General features: G+C 40.2%; 1 protein-coding gene across 3 annotated transcripts in view; it reads right to left on the bottom strand.

Annotated features, from left to right (window-relative positions):
* Window positions 1–4,472: 4,472 nt before the first annotated feature.
* The window catches only part of PECR (peroxisomal trans-2-enoyl-CoA reductase), a 36,349-nt gene continuing 17,601 nt past the window's right edge, over window positions 4,473–23,220 (bottom strand). For 2 of the 3 annotated variants that reach the window (XM_029932921.1, XM_029932923.1), the window contains 4 exons: window positions 22,910–23,006; window positions 20,695–20,805; window positions 15,946–16,057; window positions 12,296–12,888 (listed from right to left, as the gene is read on the bottom strand). In XM_029932921.1, coding sequence (XP_029788781.1) covers window positions 12,803–12,888; window positions 15,946–16,057; window positions 20,695–20,805; window positions 22,910–23,006 — 406 coding nt within the window. In that variant the 3' untranslated portion in view covers window positions 12,296–12,802. Of the gene's footprint in view, window positions 4,965–5,112; window positions 5,165–12,295; window positions 12,889–15,945; window positions 16,058–20,694; window positions 20,806–22,909; window positions 23,007–23,220 lie in introns of those variants that run through there. The other variant, XM_029932922.1, reaches the window with a different exon arrangement.

The following is a 23,220-nucleotide window of genomic DNA, read 5'->3' as shown; positions in this document are numbered from 1 at the left end:
ACGTGAGATCTGACCTGAGCTGAAGTTGGAGGCTTAACCGACTGAGCCACCCAGGCGCCCCACAATTTGTATTTAAAAATCTATCTTCCTATTCAAGTAGTGACACTGAATAGTTACATAAATATGTATAATGAAAAGCAACTGCTTTAAACATGGGAGATAATTTCTGTTTGTGAGAATATTTTTCTTCAAAAGGAGTTTGGAGTCGTGTGATTCACATACCATTAAAAGTTTGTTGAAATAAAAATAATGTTCAGAGATTTCAGGATCTCCAGAACGATCAACTATTTGGAAAGGGACACTCCAAACAAACTTTTATTTAAAAACACCTGACAGGGGCACCTGGGTGGCTCAGTCAGTTGAGCATCCGGCTTCAGCTCAGGTCATGATCTCTCAGTTCGTGGGTTCGAGCCCCACATCGGGCTTTGTGCTGACAGCTCAGAGCCTGGAGCCTGCTTCAGATTCTGTGTCTCCCTCTTTCTCTGACCCTCCCCTGCTCGTGCTCTGTCTCTCTCTGTCTCTCAAAAATAAATAAAAAACATTTAAAAAAATTTAAAAACACCTGATAAAAACCACTCCTCTTTTATTGGTAAAATGTGAAGAATTGCATCTGAGTATTTTGCTCTAATATGTTTGGTATTTGGTGAGAGAAGGAGTAATAGTGTGAATATATTTGTTTGAATCTAAAATTTCTGTGAATTAAAGGATATTTAAACAAATAGTATCCCTTCAGCCCCACCGCCTCTCCACCACAATTCCCCAATTCCCAGAAAGAAATAGAACTTTGAAGAAAAGAAAACAGTCCAAAAGCCAGGCAATAGTTAAGATACCAGAACCTTTAAAGAAGGAAAGAAAAATAGTCAGTTTAAAATATGCATTTGTTTTCTGTATGTCCCAAAAGACTCCCATGTCATACCAAAATTCTCAAGTGTACCAACCTTTTATATTCTTCTTTTTAAAGATAAAATATAAAAACTCTTCCTTTTTGATGTTCTGTCCTTAGGTTTAAATCAAGTTCCATTTAAATTTGAAAAAATAGGGGCTCCTGGGTGGCTCAGTTGGTTGAGCGTCCGGCTTCGGCTCAGGTCATGATCTCACAGTTTGTGGGTTCAAGCCCTGCATCAGGCTCTGTGCTGACAGCTAGCTCACAGCCTGGAGCCTGCTTCAGATTCTGCGTCTCCCTCTCTCTCTGACCCTCCCCTGCTCATGCTGTCTCTCTTTGTCTCTCAAAAATAAATAAAAAACATTAAAAAAATTTTAATAAATAAATTTGAAAAAATAAATTCCAGTTTTGATTTAAAAAATAATAATAAATTAAATTAAATATGCTAATAGCAAGGCGGCTAGGTGGCTCAGGGCATTAAGCAGTAGTCTTGATCTCAGGGTCCTGAACTCAGCATGTGCCCTGGGCTCTGCACTGGGCATGAGGCCTACTAAAAAAAATAATAAATGAAGTGAAATGAAAATAAGCCTAAGAGTAAAAGCCCCTGTTCTACACAACTGGGAGTTAAAGCGCTATCCCTTTCCCCCACCCCCACCCCCAATAAAAGAACCATTTATAAATGTCATCATTTTTCTAAAGCATTCCAAATTTGAGAATGAGCTATTAAATGCATTCTAAATTTTAAAACACATTTAAAACGTATTATATAATGAAATTTAATTTAAAAAAAATTTTTTTAATGTTTATTTATTTTTAAAACAAAGAGAGACAGAATGCTAGCAGGGGAGGGGCAGAGAGAGAGGGAGACACAGAATCTGAAGCAGGCTCCAGGCTCCGTGTGCCCGACGCAGGGCTCAAACCCATGAATCGTGAGATCATGACCTGAGCTGAAGTTGGATGCTTAACTGACTGAGCCACCCAGGTGCCCCTGAAATTTAAATTTTTAATGTTTGCCTTTCTCTTCAAGAATGCAATTTTCTTGGGGTGCCTGGGTGTCTCAGTCGGTTAAGTGTCCGATTCTAGGTTTCGGCTCAGATCATGACCTCACAGTTTGGGAGTTCAAGTCCCACATCAGGCTCCTTTCTGACAGTGCAGAGCCTGCTTGGGATTCTCTCTCTGTCCTTCACTCAAAAATAAATGAACTTGGGGCGCCTGGGTGGCTCAGTCGGTTGAGCGGTCGGCTTTGGCTCAGGTCATGATCTTGTGGTCCATGGGTTCAAGCCCTGCTTGGGGCTCTGTGCTGACAGATAGTTCAGAGCCTGGAGCCTGTCTTCAGATTCTGTGTCTCCCCCTCTCTCTGGCCCTCCCCTGCTCAAGCTGTCTCTCTCTTTCTCTCTCCCACTCTCTCTCTCTCTCTCAAAAATAAATAAAACATTAAAAATATTTTTAAAAAGAAATAAACTTTAAAAATGTTAATCTCTTTATTAAAAGAAAGAATGCAATTTTCTTCTTTTCCCTCTTCAGTAGTTACTTCAGACTGAAAACTTTTAAATTTGAGGCATGACATTTTGAATTTCATACAAGAATTTGGATTTCTTTTTTTTAATAGTTTATTGTCAAATTGGTTTCCATATGACACCCAGTGCTTCTCCCCACAAGTGCCCCCCTCCATGACCATCACCCCCTCCATCCCTCCCCCTCCCCCTTCAGTCCATGGTTCATTTTTAGTATTCAGTAGTCTCCCTTGATCCATGCCCCTCACTCTCCCCCCCCAACCCCTCTCTCTTTCCCCCTTCCTCTCCCCATGGTCCCCTGCCAGGTAAGCACAACACACTTCAAATGTGGTTTATTTCCCCTTAAAGCACTGTTTTAATCACATTTACATGAAGCTTCAGGTATTTCTAAATTTGGATTTCTGAGTCAAAAAGAAATACCTGAGGCTTCATGTAAATGTGATTAAAACAGTGTTTTAAGGGGAAATAAACCACATTTGAAGTGTATTGTGCTTTGTTTTACAAACTGGCTCCAAAAAAACACCCTAGGTCATCCAAAAACATATACAAATTAACAGAGGAGTTTCCACTTGATCTTTCTAGACAGCGTCTAATGTGTGATATCTGGCATTCATTGTATATTAATTTAATTTTATTGTATCTTGAGATATACTCTGGATATTTTCTCAAGCATACTTGGATTTTGGAAATTTGAATTTGGATAGTATGAAAATAATCCATATTTGAACTTATCCTCAGTTTTTGCAAGTGGTATTCTGCCTTGGAAGTAGACTTAAGGAATGAAGGAAGGGTCATAAATAAATAAGGACCATACACCCCAAAATAGTTACTATGGCAAATTTTATATTATATTTATTTTTCAACATAAAGAAGCAAAAAAGTAAGAATCCATCTGAGAGAAAGAGAGAGACCGGTGTTTCTGATTTTTTTCCCCGTAGAAACAGAGAACCACTCAAAATACGCAATGCTGTGAACAGAACATTTACAAATAGCAATTCCAATAAAAATACTAGTACAGGGACGCCTGGGTAGTGCAGTTGGTTGAGCATCCGACTTTGGCTCAGGTCATGATCTCTCAGTTTGTGGGTTCGAGCCCTGCATGCTGATAGCTCAAAGCCTAGAGCCTGCTTTGAATTCTGTGTGTGTGTGTGTATGTGTGTGTGTGTGTGTGTGTGTGTGTCTCTCTCTCTCCCTCTCTCTCTCTCTGCCCAGCCTCCCATACCCCACGACTCATGCTCTGTCTCTCAAAAATAAATAAACATTTTTTAAAAATACTAGTACAATCAAAAGGATATGTTATATTCTTATAAACAATTTACCTTTAAAATAAAAAAATGAAGGTAGCTTCATGGGGATTTAAGGACTGAGCTGCTGAGTTGGGCACCAAGGGGAAAGTAGAATCAGCACTTCCCACAGTCTGGAGGCTGGCATTCGGCTTGCATGTCTAAAAACTCAAAGTTCTATTCCTCTCTCGGAAATCCTCAAAATTCAGGAATGCTGCGTCATGCTCATAAATTCACCAGGAATTGAAGTACATGGTCTAGACTTACACAAAACTCCCGCAGTGGGTAAGCATTCCAATGGAACAGAGCAGCCCATTAATTCCCCTCAGGCAAAGCTGCACAGAAAAATCCAATTTTTAGACTTCTTTTTGGACATGGATTCAGAGGGGAAGGAGTCGGTTTGATGAATTCAGTTCTGAGAGCATGGTGCATCCTTCCCTGAAACAGGTACCTACATGCCAAGCAAAGCACACGTTTGTAGCCCGTGGACAGGGCACGTGTCTTATGACCAGTGACAGGCGGGCACTGATAGTGGTGGCCACGTGGGCTTTTCTTACACTGCCATGGTGATCACTCTCCCACTTGTGAGAGCTGCATGTTTTCCTGTTTACGTTAATATTTTAAATCAAATAAAAATGAATTCTTGATGTGAAACGACAGGAAATTTGGAATTTACTCTAAGATACTTAAAAATCAAGTAGGAGAGACAAACAAATTTGAAAAAAATTTAGATCATTATTAAAGCTGGGTATTAGATTTTATTATAGTATTCTCTTTAGCCTGTGTTTAAATACTTCTATTAAGAACAATTTTTCCTTATCTCTTGATGTCGTGGTGCTAGTCTGTCTCTTTCAGTAGGTCATATTGATCACCATCCTACAAGCAGACGCCTTTGCTTCAAATCGCACTTCTGCCGTTTGCTAAGTGAGATCTTGAACAAGTTACTAGGCTTGCTTGTGCCAATTTCCCCAAATGTAAAACTACTGGTAGTGGTGAAACTTACCCCACATGGTTTTCGTAATGTTAGGATGTCATATGCATGGAAAGTGCTTGGCAGTATCAGGCATATTGTAGTCACTCAATAAACGATAACCATTGTTCTCTACTATATAGTGATTGAATAGCCCTGTGGGCAATATATTTCTATTCCCCAGTTTGAACTCAAAAGACCACCACAAGGACCATTTCTACAAACACACACACACACACACACACACACACACTTCACTTGCTCATCCAATGTTCTCTTCTGTATCTCACTGAAAGCTCTTCAGTTTCATTCTTCTAGGTAAAATGTGAGAACAAATTAAATCCAGTAAAGATATTCATCCTCTCCAAACCCACTAATCTCTACCCCATGAATATAGAAGTCCCTTCTCCCTCCCTGCCACAGTCAATCCCACGAGCCCCAGATCCCGACTCAATGCCTCACATGTGACTCTTTCTCCAGGAAGAAATAGACTTGTCCTCTCTTTTTGGTTCATCTGAAAACAAGAAGACAAAGAAATCTAACAAAATAAGCTTGGTACCCACAGCCTTGACTTCAGATGGTTAAAATTAGAAGGTAAGAAATTCTGATTGACAATTACTCTGAACTCTCCTTTTTAAAAAATCTTTAGTATTTAAATTTATGGTAAGTATTGCATTTGAAATAAAAGGTATACTTTTTATTGTTGAGTTATACTTAAAACTACAAACTCTAACTGAATTTGTGACTCAGTCTATACAGATGAAAACAGAAGCTCAATGGTCCAAATAGTCAAGAGAATCAAGGAATAGTTTTTACTTTGCTTATTTGTTTGAGTTTTTCCATATTTGCCAATTGGATATCATTTCCCCATTCAGCATATGAACACAGGAATATCAATGTTACTGAAATAATCAGACTATTGTCCATTTCTTTCAACCCTATATGTTTACTCAACCTGCTTGTGCTGGAGCTAAATAACTGGAAATGTTAACTAACCAGTGTGGGAGGCTGGCCAGGAACACATAGATTATGCCCACTGCCCACAAGGCAGAATTCAAGTTAAGAAGCAATAGCTTTGAACTACCAAAACACATTTCATTTGGAACCTGGTCTTTTACTCCCTTTGCCACACCCATGTACCCCCATGAACCACTGAATGTCAAGTGTAAACTGTCTCCTATTTCTCCAAAATAACCTTTATTTAGAATCAACTAATTCTTCCCCATGTTACCCTGTATCCAAGTTATGAATGAGACCATTTTCATTTTGCAATTTTTTTTAGGAAGTTCCAAACTTACCCAAAGGTAGACAGAAGAGTAGAATTAGCCATCTAATGTATAATGTATCTGTCACTGGCCTAAATAATGATTACCATGCTTCCAATCTCGTTTCACATGTTTCCCTCCCTTCCCCCTTTTCTTTAAACTGGAGTATTTAAAAGCAAATCCCAAATATCATTTCTTCCCTAATAGATAAGGATGTTTTTTTAAAAAAGTAACTGCCCTACTATTATCACATCGAATGACCAGTAATTCTTTAGCACTATCTACTCATACCTAATCCATATTCAAATCTCTCCAGTGTCTCAGAACTGTGACAAGAATGAGTAAGTGGTAGAAGCTGGGATTCGAACCCAGGCAGTTGGACTCCAGTAGACTCTAAAAGCCATAACTCATGGAAGGCAAGAGTCCACCAAGGGCTCTGCAGGAGCAGACAGAAAAGGGCAAGATAAGCAGGGGGATGGGATGCAACCAATGCAAGAGTGTAGTGAGCAGAAATGTTGTCAGTAACCTCAGTGAAGTGGTCTCAGTCAGAAGGGCTTTCAAGGTTTCCTTTCAGGGAACTGACAAGCTCTAGGACAGCAAATTTGGAGGCTACAGATCTGAACAGGTGAGAGAGGCTCGCTAGATAGGAAGAGTAAGGAGACTCCAGGAACGCAGCACTGACACTGACAGCATTAGGATGTGCATGTCCCCAAGATCTGACTCCCACTGGGACCTAGTCCAGGCTTGCCACTAGCTCCACAGGAGAGCGGAGAAAAGGACACGGGTAACATGGCTGGGTGAATGTGCACACTATTTTGAGCCAAGCCCTGGAGTCATGTTGAAAATGAAAGAGGTAAATGGTAACTGTTTCATAGCCACAGGATATAGGCATGTGGCAGTTATGAAATACACCACTTAGGCCTTGGCAAGCATAGTTAACTGCCATCTCAGCCCTACTGGGAGATTTTGTTATCTACTCATTGTATCTGCTATTGCCATATTCTTCTTTTTTTTAAATAAAGTAATCTCTACTCCCAATGTAGGGCACCAACTCACAACCTTGAGATCAAGACTTGCACACTCTACCAACTGAGCCAGTCAGGCGCCCCTATTCCCATATTCTTTACAGTTCTCCTTACTTCCTACCAGCCAATCTCTCATTACTCCCACTCCCTATGATAGCTAATAATGTTTTATATTAAACTTTCCCTGTTCAAGTGACCGTATGGTCCTGATAGTGACAAACACCTACTCTAAGTTAAGAGTTTGCCTTTCCTGTGAGTGAACTGGGACTCGAATTCCACGAATCTGGGAGCTTATAGAAAGCCTGACCCATAGCACGAAATCCCACACAACAGCCTCCAACCAGGTGGCTGTAAAATGTACAAGAGTGGGTCCCTGATCATGGAGCCATTGATGGCATCACACACCACGCTTCCAGAAGCAACCAGCCTCGCAGAAGACTAGAACAACCAATGCAGAGCTGAAGTGCCAGCAACCTTTTGAAAGGAGGGAGAACCATCTTTCAGGACACATGTGCCCAAAGGCTTTGGGAATGTTTCTGGGAACCAATAAGTAGAAGACAGAGTGTTTCTACTATCACTTCCAAACATCCACTGTGGGACTTCATGCTTCCCATCCATTTCTAGGCTCTGAAGCATTGGAAGTCATGGTCCCAAAGGTGACTCTTACCAGGGGATACAGTAAGGTCCCTCTAAACTACAAACTCAGGCCCATTCCAGGGCCCATTGGCCTGCCTGTGCTCAAGCACTAGCTGGTGGAAAAGGAACCACCCTCACCAGCAGGAGGAGCAGAACTACTCTTATACAGTGAGGCGAGGGAGTGTACATGTGGAACCCAACAAATTCTCCTGGAACCCACTCGCTCACATGCAGCAAACCTAGCCTAAATAGGTTACCTCTTTGCTGCAAGGCAAGATGCTTCCTGCCCACTCTAACTTTGTCCTTCCTTTAGAGGTGTCACATTAGCTCTATAGCCTGAAAGCTGTTGCTGTCTTCTTGCTCTTTATCCTCCACGGGCATAGTTCCTAAGCCTCATGCATGTCTCATTCTGTCTTGGCCTCCTGCTTCCCAGAAGACCTGAACTAACATAAGCCATGAAACAAAAGAGAAGTGAGAAGGAGGAGGGGAGGAGACAACATGGACAAGGGTCATCTTTATCAACAAAGTCTTTCAACATGGTTAATAATTTGAGTTGTTTTTTTTTCCCACTTTTTCTTCCTGTGACATGACTTAAGCACCATGATCTTACCTTAGAACACTCGGTGGGGGAGAGTAAATTTGTATGTGAGTTAACTGACGTTTCTCTCTTTCTCTCTCTTGCCCTTGTCTCGAGACAAAGTCCATGTGTTTTTTTCCCAGTGCTGCATACCCAATTCCTATTCTAATGGTGAGCACAGAATAGGGGCTCAAAATTATTAAGTGAATTATTACTGAGTGATGAAACTTATTCAGGAATATTTAGTCCAGATCAAAATTTACTAAGTGATGGTCATGGTGGGGGGCACTTGTGGGGAGAAGCACTGGGTGTATTATGGAAACCAATTTGAAAATAAACTATTAAAAAAATTCACTAAGTGTACTAGCAAAAGAACTTTATTAACAGCACACTATCATGAAGGATACAGAAGTCCTGGGGCATAGACTTATGATTCTAGAATACTGATAATGGTCAGTTGTCCACTAACTGGTCTAACAAGAAGACCTAATAAGGAGTTGTAGCTAAGTCTCATGCTACATGGGGTGAGCTCCATGATTTAAGCAAAAAAAAAAAAAACCCAAGGGTCAACCCTATGGAGGTTTGTGGGATTGTCTGCAGTCATCAGCATGAGGCAATCTGAAAAGCAAGCCTTGCCTCTTCCATCTTCTGCCCCCAACCTGTGTTAGGGCTAGCCTGCCCTCTAGGCTGGCTTGTAATTCTTAGCAACTATGACATTGTCATGTCCAGAGGGTCATTTTAAAGTATTGTCTAGCAGAAAAAGATTTCTGATCTTTCCACATTAAATACATGGACACGAATGTATGGCTGTGCTTACTCTCAGGGGCAACTCTGCACGTGAGCAAATCCAAGAGTGAGCACCTCCTTAAATGCTGCACCCTCAGCATCTCATTAGCCTCCCCCTAGTCCTGGCCTTGCATGGGAGCCCGAGAAAATGGCAGATTCAGGGTCCCCTGTCCAGATCTTGGTATATTACATACAACGGTTGCTAACTTAATGATGGTTTGACTTACGACTTTTCAACTTTATGACAGTGTGAAAGTGATATGCTTTCTGTAGAATCTGCACTTCAAACTTTGAATTAACCCCAGGCTGGTGATATGTAGTACATATTCTCTCCTGATGCTAGGCAGTGACAGACAGCCATAGCTCCCAGTCAGCCAGTCAAGAGGGAAATCAACTGATACACCCATTCTGTTACCCCCATGCCCTTACTGGTTTTCACTTTCAGCACAGTACTCATTAAATTGCACAATATAGGCAATATTTTATGATAACATAGGCTTTGTATTAGTTGATTTTGCCAACTGTTGGGTAATGTAAGTGCTCTTGGCATGTTTGAAGGAGAGTAGGTTAGCCGTTGGGCCACCAACTTGGGAGAGAAGTAGAAGGATCTGTACGTCCCGGATCTCTAACAAAGAAGGGCTAAAGCCAAAGAACTTTTAACTCCAAGAGTCTGGGGGAAAAGAGACTGAGTCTACCAGAGAGAAACCAGGAAAACCTAACAGTCCATAGATGGGTGCTTGTGTACTGGAGGAGATAAAATGGGCACGCAGGCAAGGAGGGGAGGGGTCCCCTTTTGCAGAGACACAAAGGGAAGAGAAAGAGCAGCTGGGGAAGTGTTGGACTATATCTAGACAAGAAAAGCAACCTCAGACTGGGATGGAAAGGGATCCCATCTCTAATTGCAGGGCTTTCTTCAGACTGGGGCTGGCTACCCTGTTGGCACACTTGGGGAGGAGGGGAGCCCCTTCCGGGTCCTGTGGTAGGTCAAGGGCACAGTCACAGCAGGGGAAACCGGTCCCCTCCCCTGAAGTGCTATGGCACCGGACAAAACCAGCTGGGACCACATATCGGGCAGCATAAAGAGGCACTTCCCCAGTGCAGGGTCGCGGAAGTGGGAGTTTAAATCCCAGTGAAGTGCCCCATCCGCACCTTCGGCAGTGAAGGCAGCTCCGACAAGGTCCACCTGTTGGTGGAGAAGAGACTGGGGGTGGGTCACCATTTTTCTCCCCACCACCGCCAAGGCGGGGCCTCAGGGATCAATCTGTGGGGCCCACAGTGGAGGTGGGACCCGCCTACACCAAACCATGCGCCTCCACGCTAGGGAATTGCATCTCTACTAGAGTGGGATAGACAGAGGAACCAGAGGGTCCCCTCCTCCAGACCAGCACCGCGGCATTGTCTGGGTGACTTCTAGGACAGTTCCTGTTATTTAGATATATTCTCCCTTTTCTCCTTCTTATCTCTTCCCTCCTCTAGTAACTTCTAGGTTACTCTGGTTATTGGTTTCTTTAAACAGACATATTTAATCTATTCTCTTGAGACATGTTCTATACCTCCTTCTTCACTTTCTTTTCTCTCTCTGGAATAATCAAGCCATAGTTTCTCTGTCTGGGTAACTTTATCTTTGTTTCTTTTTCCATACCTCCTTCCTTATTTTCCTTTCTCTCTCTCTGGATTACATCTTTTAGCCTCTCTGTCTGGTCAGTGTTTGTTTGTTATTCCCCCGCCCCTGTCATTTCTCTCTTTGTATAAGCATCAGCACTGCCTCCACCCTGTTGTTTACTTGTAGCTGGTGTTTCTGGCTTTTTGCTTTTGGATTGTCTTTTTGTTTTAGTTCATTTTATTTGTGGGTTTGCATGTTTTTGTTTCCTATTTGTTTGTTTTCCTTTCCAGGGCTACTTCAAGGAACAAATCAAAGCATACCTCATGGAGGGCCCAAAATATCACTACAAGTAAGTAGGGAAATAAAATAACCAAAGTCACAAGAACAGAGAGCAAGTAACACTTGCCAAAAAACACTTCCTGAATGGCCAGGCCCTGGACAAGTGTATGACTCCTCTTTAATATAGCAGTGCTCTCAGGTACAGAGCACATAACAAGCTTTTAAAACCCATAAGGGACAGAAAACTAGCAAAAATGATGAAATGAAAGAATTCTCCTCAAAAGAAATTCCAGGAAGAAGTGACAGCTAAAGAATTGATCAAAACAGACACAAGCAACATAACTGAACAAGAATTTAGAATAATAGTCATAAAATTAATCACTGGGCTTGAAAAAAAGCATAGAAGACAGCAGAGACTCTATTGCTGCAGAGATCTTAAAAATAGTCAGGATGAATTAAAAAATGCTATAAATGAGGTGCAAAATAAAATGGAAGTGGCCACAGTGCGGATTGAAGAGGCAGAGTGGAGAACAGGTGAAGTAGAAGATAAAGTTGTGGAAAAAGAGGAAGCCGAGAAAAAGAGAGATAAATTGATCCAGGATTATGAGGAGGAGAATTAAAGAACTAAGTGATGCAATCAAATGGAACAATATCCATATCATAGGAATTCCAGAAGAAGAAGAGAGAAAGGGACTGAAGGTGTACTCGAACAAATCATAGCTGAGAACTTCCCCAATCTGCAGAAGGAAACAGACACTGAAATCCAAGAGGCACAGAGAACTTCCTTCAGACATAACTTGAATTGATCTTCTGCAAGACACATCATAGTGAAACTGGTAAAATACAAGGATAAAGAGAGAATTCTGAAAGCAGCTAGAGACAAATAGGCCTTAACATACAAAGGTAGACACATAAGGGTAGTAACACACCTATCTGCAGAAATTTGGCAGGCCAGAGAGGAATGACAGGAAATCTTCAATGTCATGAACAAGAAAAATATGCAGCCAAGAATCCTTTATCCAGCAAGCCTGTGATTCAGAATAGGAGAGATAAAGGTTTTCCTAAAGGAGATTAGGCTAAGCTATGATGTTCAGTTAAGCCAGGGGTATTAAATGCATTTGCAGCTTCATGATATTGTCAACTAACAGTGAGTTTATCAGGAAGTAGCCCCTTTGTAAGTCAAGGAGGATCTACGCTGTGCACTGAGAATTACTGATAAAGGGAAATATCTACTTGACTTCAAGAGGGAATAAGTCAATTGAAAGAGCCTTAATTAAGACAAAAGATGAATGTACATAATTTATAAGTGGCATTTCAGAAATCAGAATCATTGCCAGAAAAAATCAGTTGAAGGCAGAATGCTGAACCCTAATACATTTACATAACATCTAATAAAAAATTTTGTGTTGTGAACAAAAGGAGAAACAAGAAGAAAAGGGAATACTTTGGGTTGGAAATCAAGACACAAATCAAGTACTAGAAAGAAATACTACACATAATTTTATTTTTCTTTTGAATTAAAAGGGTTTATACAACTTTGACTTCATGAACAAAACAAGTCACGTACTGATAATTACCATAAAGCTTTATTGACCAAAAATATTTCCCATAAGAAATGAGTCATTGTATATCTCTAGTTTTAAGAATTACAATGATGTCACAATTTAGGTTTATTGCCCTCCTTTCTGACTAAATAGCAAAATCTTTTGGGAGATGATGATATCTCCATTATTAATTTGAAATTATTAAAATTTTCAAATATTTTTCTTAGAAAAAAAGTAAATCATAAAGTATGTTAAGTCCATTTCTTAAAAAAAAATCTTTAATCGCAGGCTCAGCTGTATTGTTTGGCATAATCGGTAACATTAAAAAGGCAGAAAGTAATTATGGCATGCAAATTACTAGCTCCTATAAAGTACCAAAGTGTATTCTTGAGATGTTAAGGCACTTGGGGATGAAAGACACCACTAGTTTCCTTGGCTTAGAGCTTGGATTTATTCTTGAAAGTCTCCTTCATCCTTTTGACAACAGAAACGTCCCCTGGTCCCTCGGGCCAGTTGTCATGATCTGTTAAGTAAATGGAAAACCTCATGTCCAGCACAAATCTACGAACCTCATTAGTCCTCCTGATTGCCAACAAACCCTCTTATTTTCCCTGGTTCACCCCTTTTCTCAGTGGGAAAAAAGAAATCATTAGAACAAATGGCAAAAGTCCTGAGAAAATCTTGCTTTGGAATTCCAACTCTTCCCTGCACTAGCTCTTCCAAATTTGGAGAAATTACTCTTCCTGAGCCCGCTTCCTCATTGATTACAGAGGGGATCACAACATCCGTCTTTTAAAGTCGTGAAAGTTAGGGGTGTCTTGGTGGCTCAGTCGGTGGAGCATCCAACCCTTGATCTCAGCTCAGGTCATGATCTCACAGTTCGTGGAATAGAGCCCTACGTTGGGCTCTGCACTGACAGCGTGCAGCTTGTTTGGGATTTTCTCTCTCTCTCTCTCTCTCTCTGTCTCTCTCTGCTCCTTCCCCCTCAAAATAAATAAATACACTTAAAAATAAATAAAGTCATGAAAATTAAACATGAGGGCCTATGTACAGCACGTGGCATACTGCAGACACTCAAAAAATACTGCTTCCTTAATAACCAGGATGATGTTAAAATCATGTCCTTACTTTGCACCAGGCACATATATCTGCCTTTCCAGCATCCAGTCCCTCGTCCTCTGTTTCCAATAACCTCCACTTCCACTTGGGAATCCCTGAGGTCCACTTAGATTACCAACTGAGCTAAGTCAACAGTGCACTCTGCCCCCTGGCTGTGGTTAACGGTTGAGGATAGCCATTCCCATAAGCTGGTCCAAAACAGACAGAGGGGGTCTCAGAATTCTGCTACAAATGCTATAACCAAGTCATTCCTCTCTCTCTGGGAACAAAGAATCATGGCCTGATAGGGGTGGCATGCAGCCATCCTGTAACCAGGAAGAGTCAGTCTTAAGATAAAGCCAATACTACACAGGCAAAAACAGAGGGAAAAGAAATAATGTATTGTCCTTAATGAGATCTATGAGCATATGATTCAAGTCTGGCTTTTCAGTTATTCAGGTAGTTATTTACTGCGTAAGCCAGTTTATGCTGCAGCTAAAAGCATCCGATCTGACCCAGGGCTTTCATTGTGCACTAATTTAATGCTCCCAACCGTTTACTCAATACATTCTGTAAGTGACTCCACTTTACAGGAAAGAAAGTGGAGGCCTACAGAAATTAATTTTCCCAAGGTCACATAGCTAATAAGGATCTAGCCAAGCCTCTATCCCAGGCCTTGTCATTCCAGGGCTGGCATTCTTGGTAGTTTTTTTTTTTTGTATGTTTATTTATTTTTAAGTGAGGGAGAGAGAGAGAGAGAGAGAGAGAAAGTGCACAAGCAGGGGAGGGGTAGAGAGAGAGGGAGACAGAGGATCCAAAGCAGGTTCCACACTATCAGCACAGATCCTGATGCGGGGCTTGAACTCACAAACTATGAGTCTGACACTTAACTGAGTAAGCCACCCAGATGCCCCAAGGCTGACAATCTTAAAGAAAACACTCGACACAAAGGCTCAATATTCCCACTCATTATTTGGGGCAAGTATATTCTTGAAAAATAGATGTGGCTGATTTCTCCCAAAATTTCTTTCCCTTTATAAAAGAAAAACAACACGTACCCTCAACTCCACTGGTGAGAAAAGTGGAGAGCTTCCCTTCCACCCTGGCCACTTTAAATACTTTCAGAAAACAGTCCTGCATAACATGTAGGCATTTCTGACTTTCCACCCAGGATCCATCTTTAAAACCATGGTATCTTATGCACATCACCACATTGATATTATTAGTAAGGAAATAATAGAGGACAAAATACAAGTAAGATTGAAGTCCCATATTAATCATTTATTAATGCAAAGAAGGTCTTAAGTATTGATTAGACTGCCAGTATACAAAAGTACGGTGAACCCAGGTCCCTGATAAGAAATTGAAATACATATGCATTACATCAATCACATTTTTTTAAGTTTATTTATTTATTTTGAGAGAGAGAGAGAGAGAGAGAGAGAGAGAGAGAGAACCAGTGGGGGAGGGGCGGAGAGAGAGGGAGAGAAAGAGAGAATCCTAAGCAGCTTCCACACTGTCAGTGTGGAGCCCCATGTAGGACTGGAACCCATGAACCATGAGATCATGACCTGAGCTGAAGTTAGACACTTAACTGACTGAGCCACTCAGGTGCCCCTACACCAATCACATTGTATGTTGCTGGTAGCCACTCACTCAACACTCTTCAGCAACAGTGCAAATATGTTTGAATTTTACATTTGTGTGCAACATCTATATTTGGTTGAGCCTTATAAAACTACTGCTTTTGTATATTAAAAATGGTTGGATGCAGCAAATGTGTATGGTTTAGCTCAGTCTATATCCCAAAGAGAATGTAAAATAGTGTCGTACCACCACCACAACCCCCCAGCCTAATAGGTCTGATTCTTCTGTTCAGATACATAAGCCACTTATTAGAGGAACTGAGAAATTAAGCCTTAAAAATATTGCAACGTCTTGCCTCTTTTCCATCTCCTGCTTATACATATATACTCATATAGAGAATATTTTTCAAGGTTAAAATTTCACCAGCCTATGCACATACAGGCAACTTTTTAAATAGATAAAGTTGTGTGCTATAATAAAAATATTTAGATATTTTCTTTGGGAACATCTCCTTTAAAGATCACATCAGGAGGGGTGCCTGGGTGGCTCAGTTGGTTAAGTGTCTGGCTTCAGCTCCAGTCATGATCTCATGGTTCGTGGGTTCGAGCCCCGCGTTGAGCTCTGTGCTGACAGCTAGCTCAGAGCCTGGAGCCTGCTTCAGATTCTGTGTCTCCCTCTCTGACCCTCCTCTGCTCACACTGTCTCTCTCTGTCTCAAAATAAATAAAAAACATTTAAAAATTTAAAAAAAAAGATCACATCAGGAGTATCAATGTACACTTTGGGTGTTCCAGAAGAGAAAACCCTAATCCTTTTTGTAAGTGCTTAAGAAATTTTGAAAACTTGAACATGAAAAGGCATAAACATCAGCGACTGCTCATTTCTTGAGTACTCACCTGGTACGCTATATATTCGCGTATATAGAGACTGGCCTCCATCCACATTCACCAACTGTCCGGTGATGAAGGAAGCTGCTGGAGACAGCAGGAAGCAGACTATCGAGGAAATCTGTAAACAGAAGTTCACACATATAGACAAGTGGATACAACCCACGTGCAGCTGCTTCCCCACCCAAGGAAACACATCTCAAAACCCATGACTATAATATGAACTCTACAGTCTGTGTGTACTGTCATCTGACAGAACAGACAACTGCCTTTTTCTGTTCCAGCAGGAGTGCCTGGGTGGCTCAGTCAGTTAGGCGTCAGACTTCGGCTCAGGTCATGATCTCACGGTTCGTGGGTTCGAGCTCACGCCAGGCTCTGTGCTGACAGCTAGCTCAGAGCCTGGAGCTTGTCTTCAGATTCTGTGTCTCTCTCTCTCTGACCCTCCCCTGCTCGCGCTCTGTCTTTCTCTCTCTCAAAAACAAACGTTAAAGACAAGCAGCTTGTATCGACTTTATGTATGTGGGTAACACCTCTTTTAGCATAGTTACCTGCTTACTTTCTGCTCTGTATATTAAAGACCACAGGGATTTTAAATATGCAAGCTGGAGTTTGAATCCCAGTACCATGCACCATGTATGGCCTTAGACAAATTACTGCACCTCACTGGCTCTTAGTTTCTTAATTTTGTAAAATGAGTGGCTCTGCCAAGTGCTGCATTGCTTTCCAAGAAATGTTGAGGGACACCCTGGGAGCTCTAGGCCAGTCCTTTTAAAACTGTAGCTACGTTCTGACCCTCCTGACTCTATCCCTGGGACCGCCACTTAAAAGACAGCAACTCATTGATAAGTAGCTCAGTCAATGGCCTAGTGTGAATGTTCTGCCGCAGCGAGGATTAGCGGGGGCGATCAGAATATCTTGGAAACACGACCTCCGGACGCCAGGACAATCAGGCAGAGCCATCCCCTGATTCTGCATCTCATGGAGGCTTCCACTCCGTCTCCTTGCCCTCACAGCTAAGCTATTTGAAGGTTTCACCTACATTAGTCAAAGTATGGTCAGCAAAATCCTGGGCATACCTAAGACCTTTTCAGGTGATTTGCAAGGACAAAACTGTTTTGGTTATAATACTAACTCTTCATTTGACTTTTTTCACTGTGTTGACATTGGCATTAATGGTGCCAAAGCAGTGGTGGGCAAAACTCCCAGAGCCTCAGCACAAATCGCTGCAGGAACAGGAAATGGAACCAGCAGTGCCTAGGCTAGTGGTCATTATATTCTTTACCAGCAAGTACACGTGGGGGGAAAGGCCTGTTTCACTTGAGAATGTCCTTGATGAAGCAGTAAAATTTACTCATCATATTAATCTCAACCACTGGGTACCTGTCTTCTTAATATCCTGTGTTATAAAGTGGGAACTGCTCATTAAGCCACAGAAGTAGAAGTTCAAGAGCTGTGATCTGAACTAGTCACTTTCTTCATGAAATACTTTTCCCTGTGAATGAATGACTAACACACTATGGTTATTCCTGCTGGGGTATTTGGCAGACTTTTGGGTTTTTTTCCCCAAAAATGAACAAAGTGAGAATTTCTCATCAAAGGAAAAAAACTTCACTTTTTCGTGTTCGTTGTCAATGATGGAGGATCTGAGCTTTCGAGTGAAAATTAGAATTCTGGAAAACTCACATGCGTCACCATGAGCTTGACAATTTCCTAACACTTCAAGATTTTTCTGAGGAGATCGGTGGTGATATTAACAAGCGTGATCTTCTGCTATTGTATAATGGATTGCATGTCGACGTCCAGAAGATCTCTGTAACTCGGTGAACCAGTATTTTACTAAAACTCTAGCGAATAACTGATGTTACAAAAATCACGTGTGGCTGAAAGTTCCAGTCAAAGTGCAAGAAAGACTAATGGATTTTAACGTAACAGAGTGTAAAGATTCACTCACATGGCTTGGGATGAATTGCAACCTCTCTTTAACAAACCACCACTGTCAAACAGCAAAGAATATCCACAATTATCTGCAAAGTCCATAAAATTGCTCCACCCTTTTCCAACTGTACATGTACACAAAGTTGGATTTTCTTCACATGTTTTAAACAAAACAACGTATTGCTAACATACTGAGTGCACACGCAGATATGAGTCCAGTTGTATCCCATTAAGCCATACGTTAAGGAGATTTGTAAAAGTGTAAAGCAAGTACAAAAAAATGCTTTTCTTTTGCTTTTTAAAATACAGCAACTTTTTACTAAAAATATTATTCATGTTAACATGTGATCATCCCTTTATTACTATTGTTTTAGATGAATTTATCAATATTTCTTAAAGTTCTCAGTTTTGGCTTCTGTACAGTAAATATAGATAATATCATTCATAAATGAAAGGAGTGCTCTGTCCAAAATAAAAATTTAATCATATCATCCCCTTGATTAAAATCCTTAAACCCCTCTTAGTTTTCAGAATAGAAATCCAAACACCTTGCTTACAATGGCTCATCAAATGTCTGACTTAGTAGTATCTCCCAAAAACTTAATATGCAAAACTATTTTACTTCAGGAATTCTAGAAGCGTTACTTCTCACATAAGAGTGCATATCTGTGTTTAAGGATGTTCACTGAAGAATTACTGCAATCCTAAAAATATAAATGGAATCTAAATGTGCGACAATGAAACCTAATTAAATATATCATGATATATCCTTAGCAAGCTGCAGAAAAGCACATACAGTAGAATCCCAGTTTGTAAAAAAGTCAATAAATACATCTGTGTATGCACAGTAAATTTCTGGAAAAGATATACATCAAAATGACAATAAAAGCTAGTTTAGGAATTGGAAAACATTTTCTTTTAAGAATTTTATGGCTTTACTTTTATATTTAGTATTCAAATATATCCGAAAATTATTTTGTATGTGATCCTGGATAGGAGGCCTACTATATTTCTTCTTTTAATGTTTGCATATTGTGAGAGAGGGAGAGAGAGAACGCACGCATGCACACGTGCAAGTGCAGCAGGGACAGAGAGAGAATCACAACCCGGCTGCACGGTCAGCACAGAGCCCTCTTTGGGGCTTGAGCCCATGACCATCAGTTCATGACCTGAGCTAAAATCAAGAGTCAGACACTTAATGGACAGAGCCACCCACGCACCCCAGCCTAATTTCTTTTTTTTTTTAATTTTTTTTACATTTATTTCTTTTCTGAGAGATAGAGTGAACGAGGAGAGTCAGAAAGAGGAGACACAGAATCTGAAGCAGGCTCCAGGCTCTGAGTGGGGCTGACGCAGGGCTCGAACCCATCAACCATGAGATCATGACCTAAGCCGAAGTCGGACGCTCAACCGACTGAACCACTCAGGTGCCCCGAGCCTAATTTATTTCTAATTAAGCAGCTAATTGCTGCAAGACTTCTGCTACATGGTGAATCCTTTCCTCACAGATTTAAAATGCTACTTTCTCCTATAAACTCCTCATGCATACATGGTACTGATAGAAGAGTCCATTCTGTTCCACTAACTTAATCTGTTCCCATGCCAACAAGAGATTGTAAATCAGTATAAGATTATAGTATGTTTTGGTGTTGGGAAGGTCAAATCCCCTCCATTATTTTTTTTTTCAGGACATTTTTGGCTGTTTTTGCATTCTAGACAAACTTTAGAATCAGTGTACTGAATTCCAAAACTATATTAAATTTATACATTAATTTAGGGACACTTGATTTTATTTACTTTTATTTCTTTATTGAAGTACAGGAGCACCTAGGTGGTTCAGTCAGTTAGGCAACCTACTCTTGGTTTTGGCTCAGGTCGTAAGTTCGTGGTTTGTAAATTTGAGTCTCACACGGGGCTCCGTCCTGACAGTGCGGAGCCTGCTTGAGATTCTCTCTCTCCCTCTCTCTCTGCCCCTCCTCCACTCATACTTGCATGCTCTCTCGCTCTAAAAACAAATAAATTTAAAAAAAAGACTTACATTACTTTCAGGCATATGACCTTGTATTTGACAATTCCATATGCTCGGCTATGTTCACCACAAGTATAGCTACCGTCCATCAACATACAAAGGGAAATCTGATCTTAATGAAACTGATTCTCTCCATTGCGGAATAGGACAGGTCTCTGTTTATTATTTCCTGTTTTTCAGTAATAAATTTCTTTTTGTCTAGAGGTAAGTTTACACCAGGCATTTCTGTTTCTAATATTATTTTAGGAAAGGTATCCTTTTTTTTTCATTATATTTTAAGACTGATATTGCTGGTCTTTAAGAAATCTATTGAATTCTACATCCTTAAATATGGCCCTTATAGAAAACATGTATGGAACTTCACATAGCCATAATCATCTGACTTTGCTTAGGGTCCTGGGTACCAACAAAGGCCATGTGATAAAATAATATAGCTGAAAAGTGCAATGAAACATTAAGACCATGCTGTTCTTAATTCACACTGCCTTCCATCCTGACTAAAGATCAGGATCTTGATCCTATGAGCGTGCAAAGCACAGAGCCCAAAAATACAGGGGAAATGATCTGGTAGCAATGGGAACACTCAGTTCTGTCAGCCAACCAGACTGTGTAAAAAAGGACACCAAATGTTAACAAATTTCCAAAGTATAAAAGAAACTGGGGGTTGCCTGGCTGGCTCAGTCAGTGGATCATGCGACTCTTAATCTTAGGCTTGTAAGTTCAAGCCCCATGTTGGGTAAAGAGTTACTTTAAAAAATGTAATTAGAATCAATGTTATTAGAAATATACATTACCTCCTCAGGAATTCCAATTCGTTTCGCTGGGATTTTCTTACACTGCTCTGCAAATAAATCTTCTGCTAAAGGACCATAGTTGTTAACAGCAGTTGGGGAATAAATGATTCCCTATGTTTAGGAATAAAATGAAACAAAATAAAGCACATAAAACTAAATTTTAACCTCAAAGACATCAAGGCAGTCTACTGACCAATGCCAAAAAGTAAGTGGGTTAATTTCTACAGAAAAGTCAACATCTCTAATATTAATTTTTCTCAAGGTTGTCAAAGAAGTACAGTTAACCACTATTACAAATGGATTATCTGAATACTCACTTTGTGACTTCCTCTCCCTTACTCACCAGACAAGCCCTAGATTTTTTCTGAAAAGACTTGCTTTCTAAAAACACAACTATATGAATTGATCAGGCAGGCACTTACCTGGGACCAGGGGTACAGGGAGTCTATACTATCTTCTGCTAAATGTCTCTGTTTTATAACAGAAACCTAGTCTGTGGTTATGTGAGCCTTAGAAAATGCAGTATTTTCATGGGTTTTCTCTACAGTGAAATCACAAATAAAATATCTGAATCCAATATAAATACACTAAAATTTTAATTATTTTGGAATTCTTTTATTTAGTTTTTACTAGCTGTCAAGGGTTTATAAAGCCAAGAAAATTACTCAAAAACTGTATAACACATGATAAAGCTATTTGTTATTCAGTCATAACTACAGCAGAGGTTACTGGAGGGAGGGAGAAACCAAAGGGGTTAAAGAAAGATGAGAGAATCCGGTGGTATTTATTACTCCAAATGATAGTGGGGCAATATACTGGTTTCCAGTTAAACAACTGGAAACCTTTTATTTAAAGAGGATGAAATCGGGGTGCCTGGGTGGCTCAGTCAGTTAAGTGTCCGGCTTCGGCTCAGATCATGATCTCACGGTTCATGGGTTTGAGCTCCACATTGGGCTCTGTGCTGACAGCTAGTTCAGAGCCTGGAGCCTGCTTCGGATTCTGTGTCTCCCTCTCTCTCTGACCCTCGCCTGCTCACACTGTCTCTCTCTGTCTCTCAAAAATAAATAAAAAACATAAAAAATTTTAAAAAAAGAGGATGAAATCTTCTAGAAGTATTAAGGTTTAGACATTAAATCTAAAAACATCTTCTGGAAACATATGTGACTTTGTAACACTAACATACCATTAAATGTTTTCAAGAAACACACTTTTGAGGACCAGTGTTCAAAGATATCAACATGAAAAATTAAACTGTAATGAATTTTTTCCTAGAAATACTTGAGAGTAATGTGAGTAAAGTGATGTTGGCTGTGAAGGACAGAAGAGATACGAAATTTCTGGCTAGGAGCCTGCAGTTTGTTAAAGATAAGATTTTTCTACTCACTTCAAGTCATTTCTTGCTTAGTTCCCATCCAGTAGCACATGGATAACAATATCTATAGATATTATATGGACAGATCTATAGATAACATAACCACAGATGTTACAGTTTCATATAGAGGGATAATTACTATCTTCGAGAAAACCAAGAGACATTACAGAGAAGTGGATTTAGGCTAAGTTTTCCAAGATGAGTGAGATATTTCACATAACATCCCTCTTGGATTACATCTCTCTTGAGGCCGATATGAGGCCAGGGAAACTTAAGCTATATCTTATTCCACGCACACAAAAAATTAAATCAAACATATTGTGATTTGAACGTATAGTGATTTCCCCCCTCCAATTTACAATATGCTGCTGAAAAATTTTCTCTTGACTTCTAAACAATTTTTAACTTGAATTAGACTTTAGGGGGTTTTTTTTCTCTCTCTTTATGAAGGATTAATGATATATCAAGAAATAACTAATCTGGCCAAATTTGTTCTTTAAATCAGTGGTTCTCAATCTTCACTGTGCATTTGAATTTCCTAGGTGGCTTTTAAACATACCAATTCCTGGATTCCATAGTTTGGAGTCAAGTTTATGTATCGCAAGTTTTTAAGCATTTCATAGATAATTCTAATATGTTGATAAGGATGAGAATCATTGGCTTCATTTAACCTTCTTGACAATCTGGTTGTAAATCAGAGAACACTTCTTTCTGATTTCATCTATTTTTAAAAACCAATCTTTTCTAGTATACATGAGTATTAACAAATACCACTATCGACAACACAGACGGAATCAGAAGAGAACAATTTGTCAACAGCTTTCATATGGAACGTTTACCTACAGGGGCAACACAGTTGATCCTTACTCCACTGTTGGCCCATTCCACAGCTAAGGTTTTGGTGAGGTTATAAACACCTTCCCTGGCTGCTCCACTGTGCCTTTGGAAGACAAAACATAAAAATTATAATCAGTTTCTGTTGACTGGTTCTCTCGTTAACTGACAGGTGTGCCAATGACCTATCAGAACCCCACAGATACATTCTTGTTGAGTCTGTCTTGTTTATCCTTTTTCTGAACAATGAGAAAGAAGTAGGTCCTTCAATGTTAAAGCCAAATACAGTTACCTGATAGTCAAACAAACTTATATTATGG

The sequence above is a fragment of the Suricata suricatta genome, chromosome 3 (genome assembly GCF_006229205.1).
Source record: "Suricata suricatta isolate VVHF042 chromosome 3, meerkat_22Aug2017_6uvM2_HiC, whole genome shotgun sequence".
Lineage (NCBI taxonomy): Eukaryota > Metazoa > Chordata > Mammalia > Carnivora > Herpestidae > Suricata > Suricata suricatta.
Note: the sequence above shows the minus strand (reverse complement) of the source record. Positions and strands in the feature narration are given on the sequence as shown.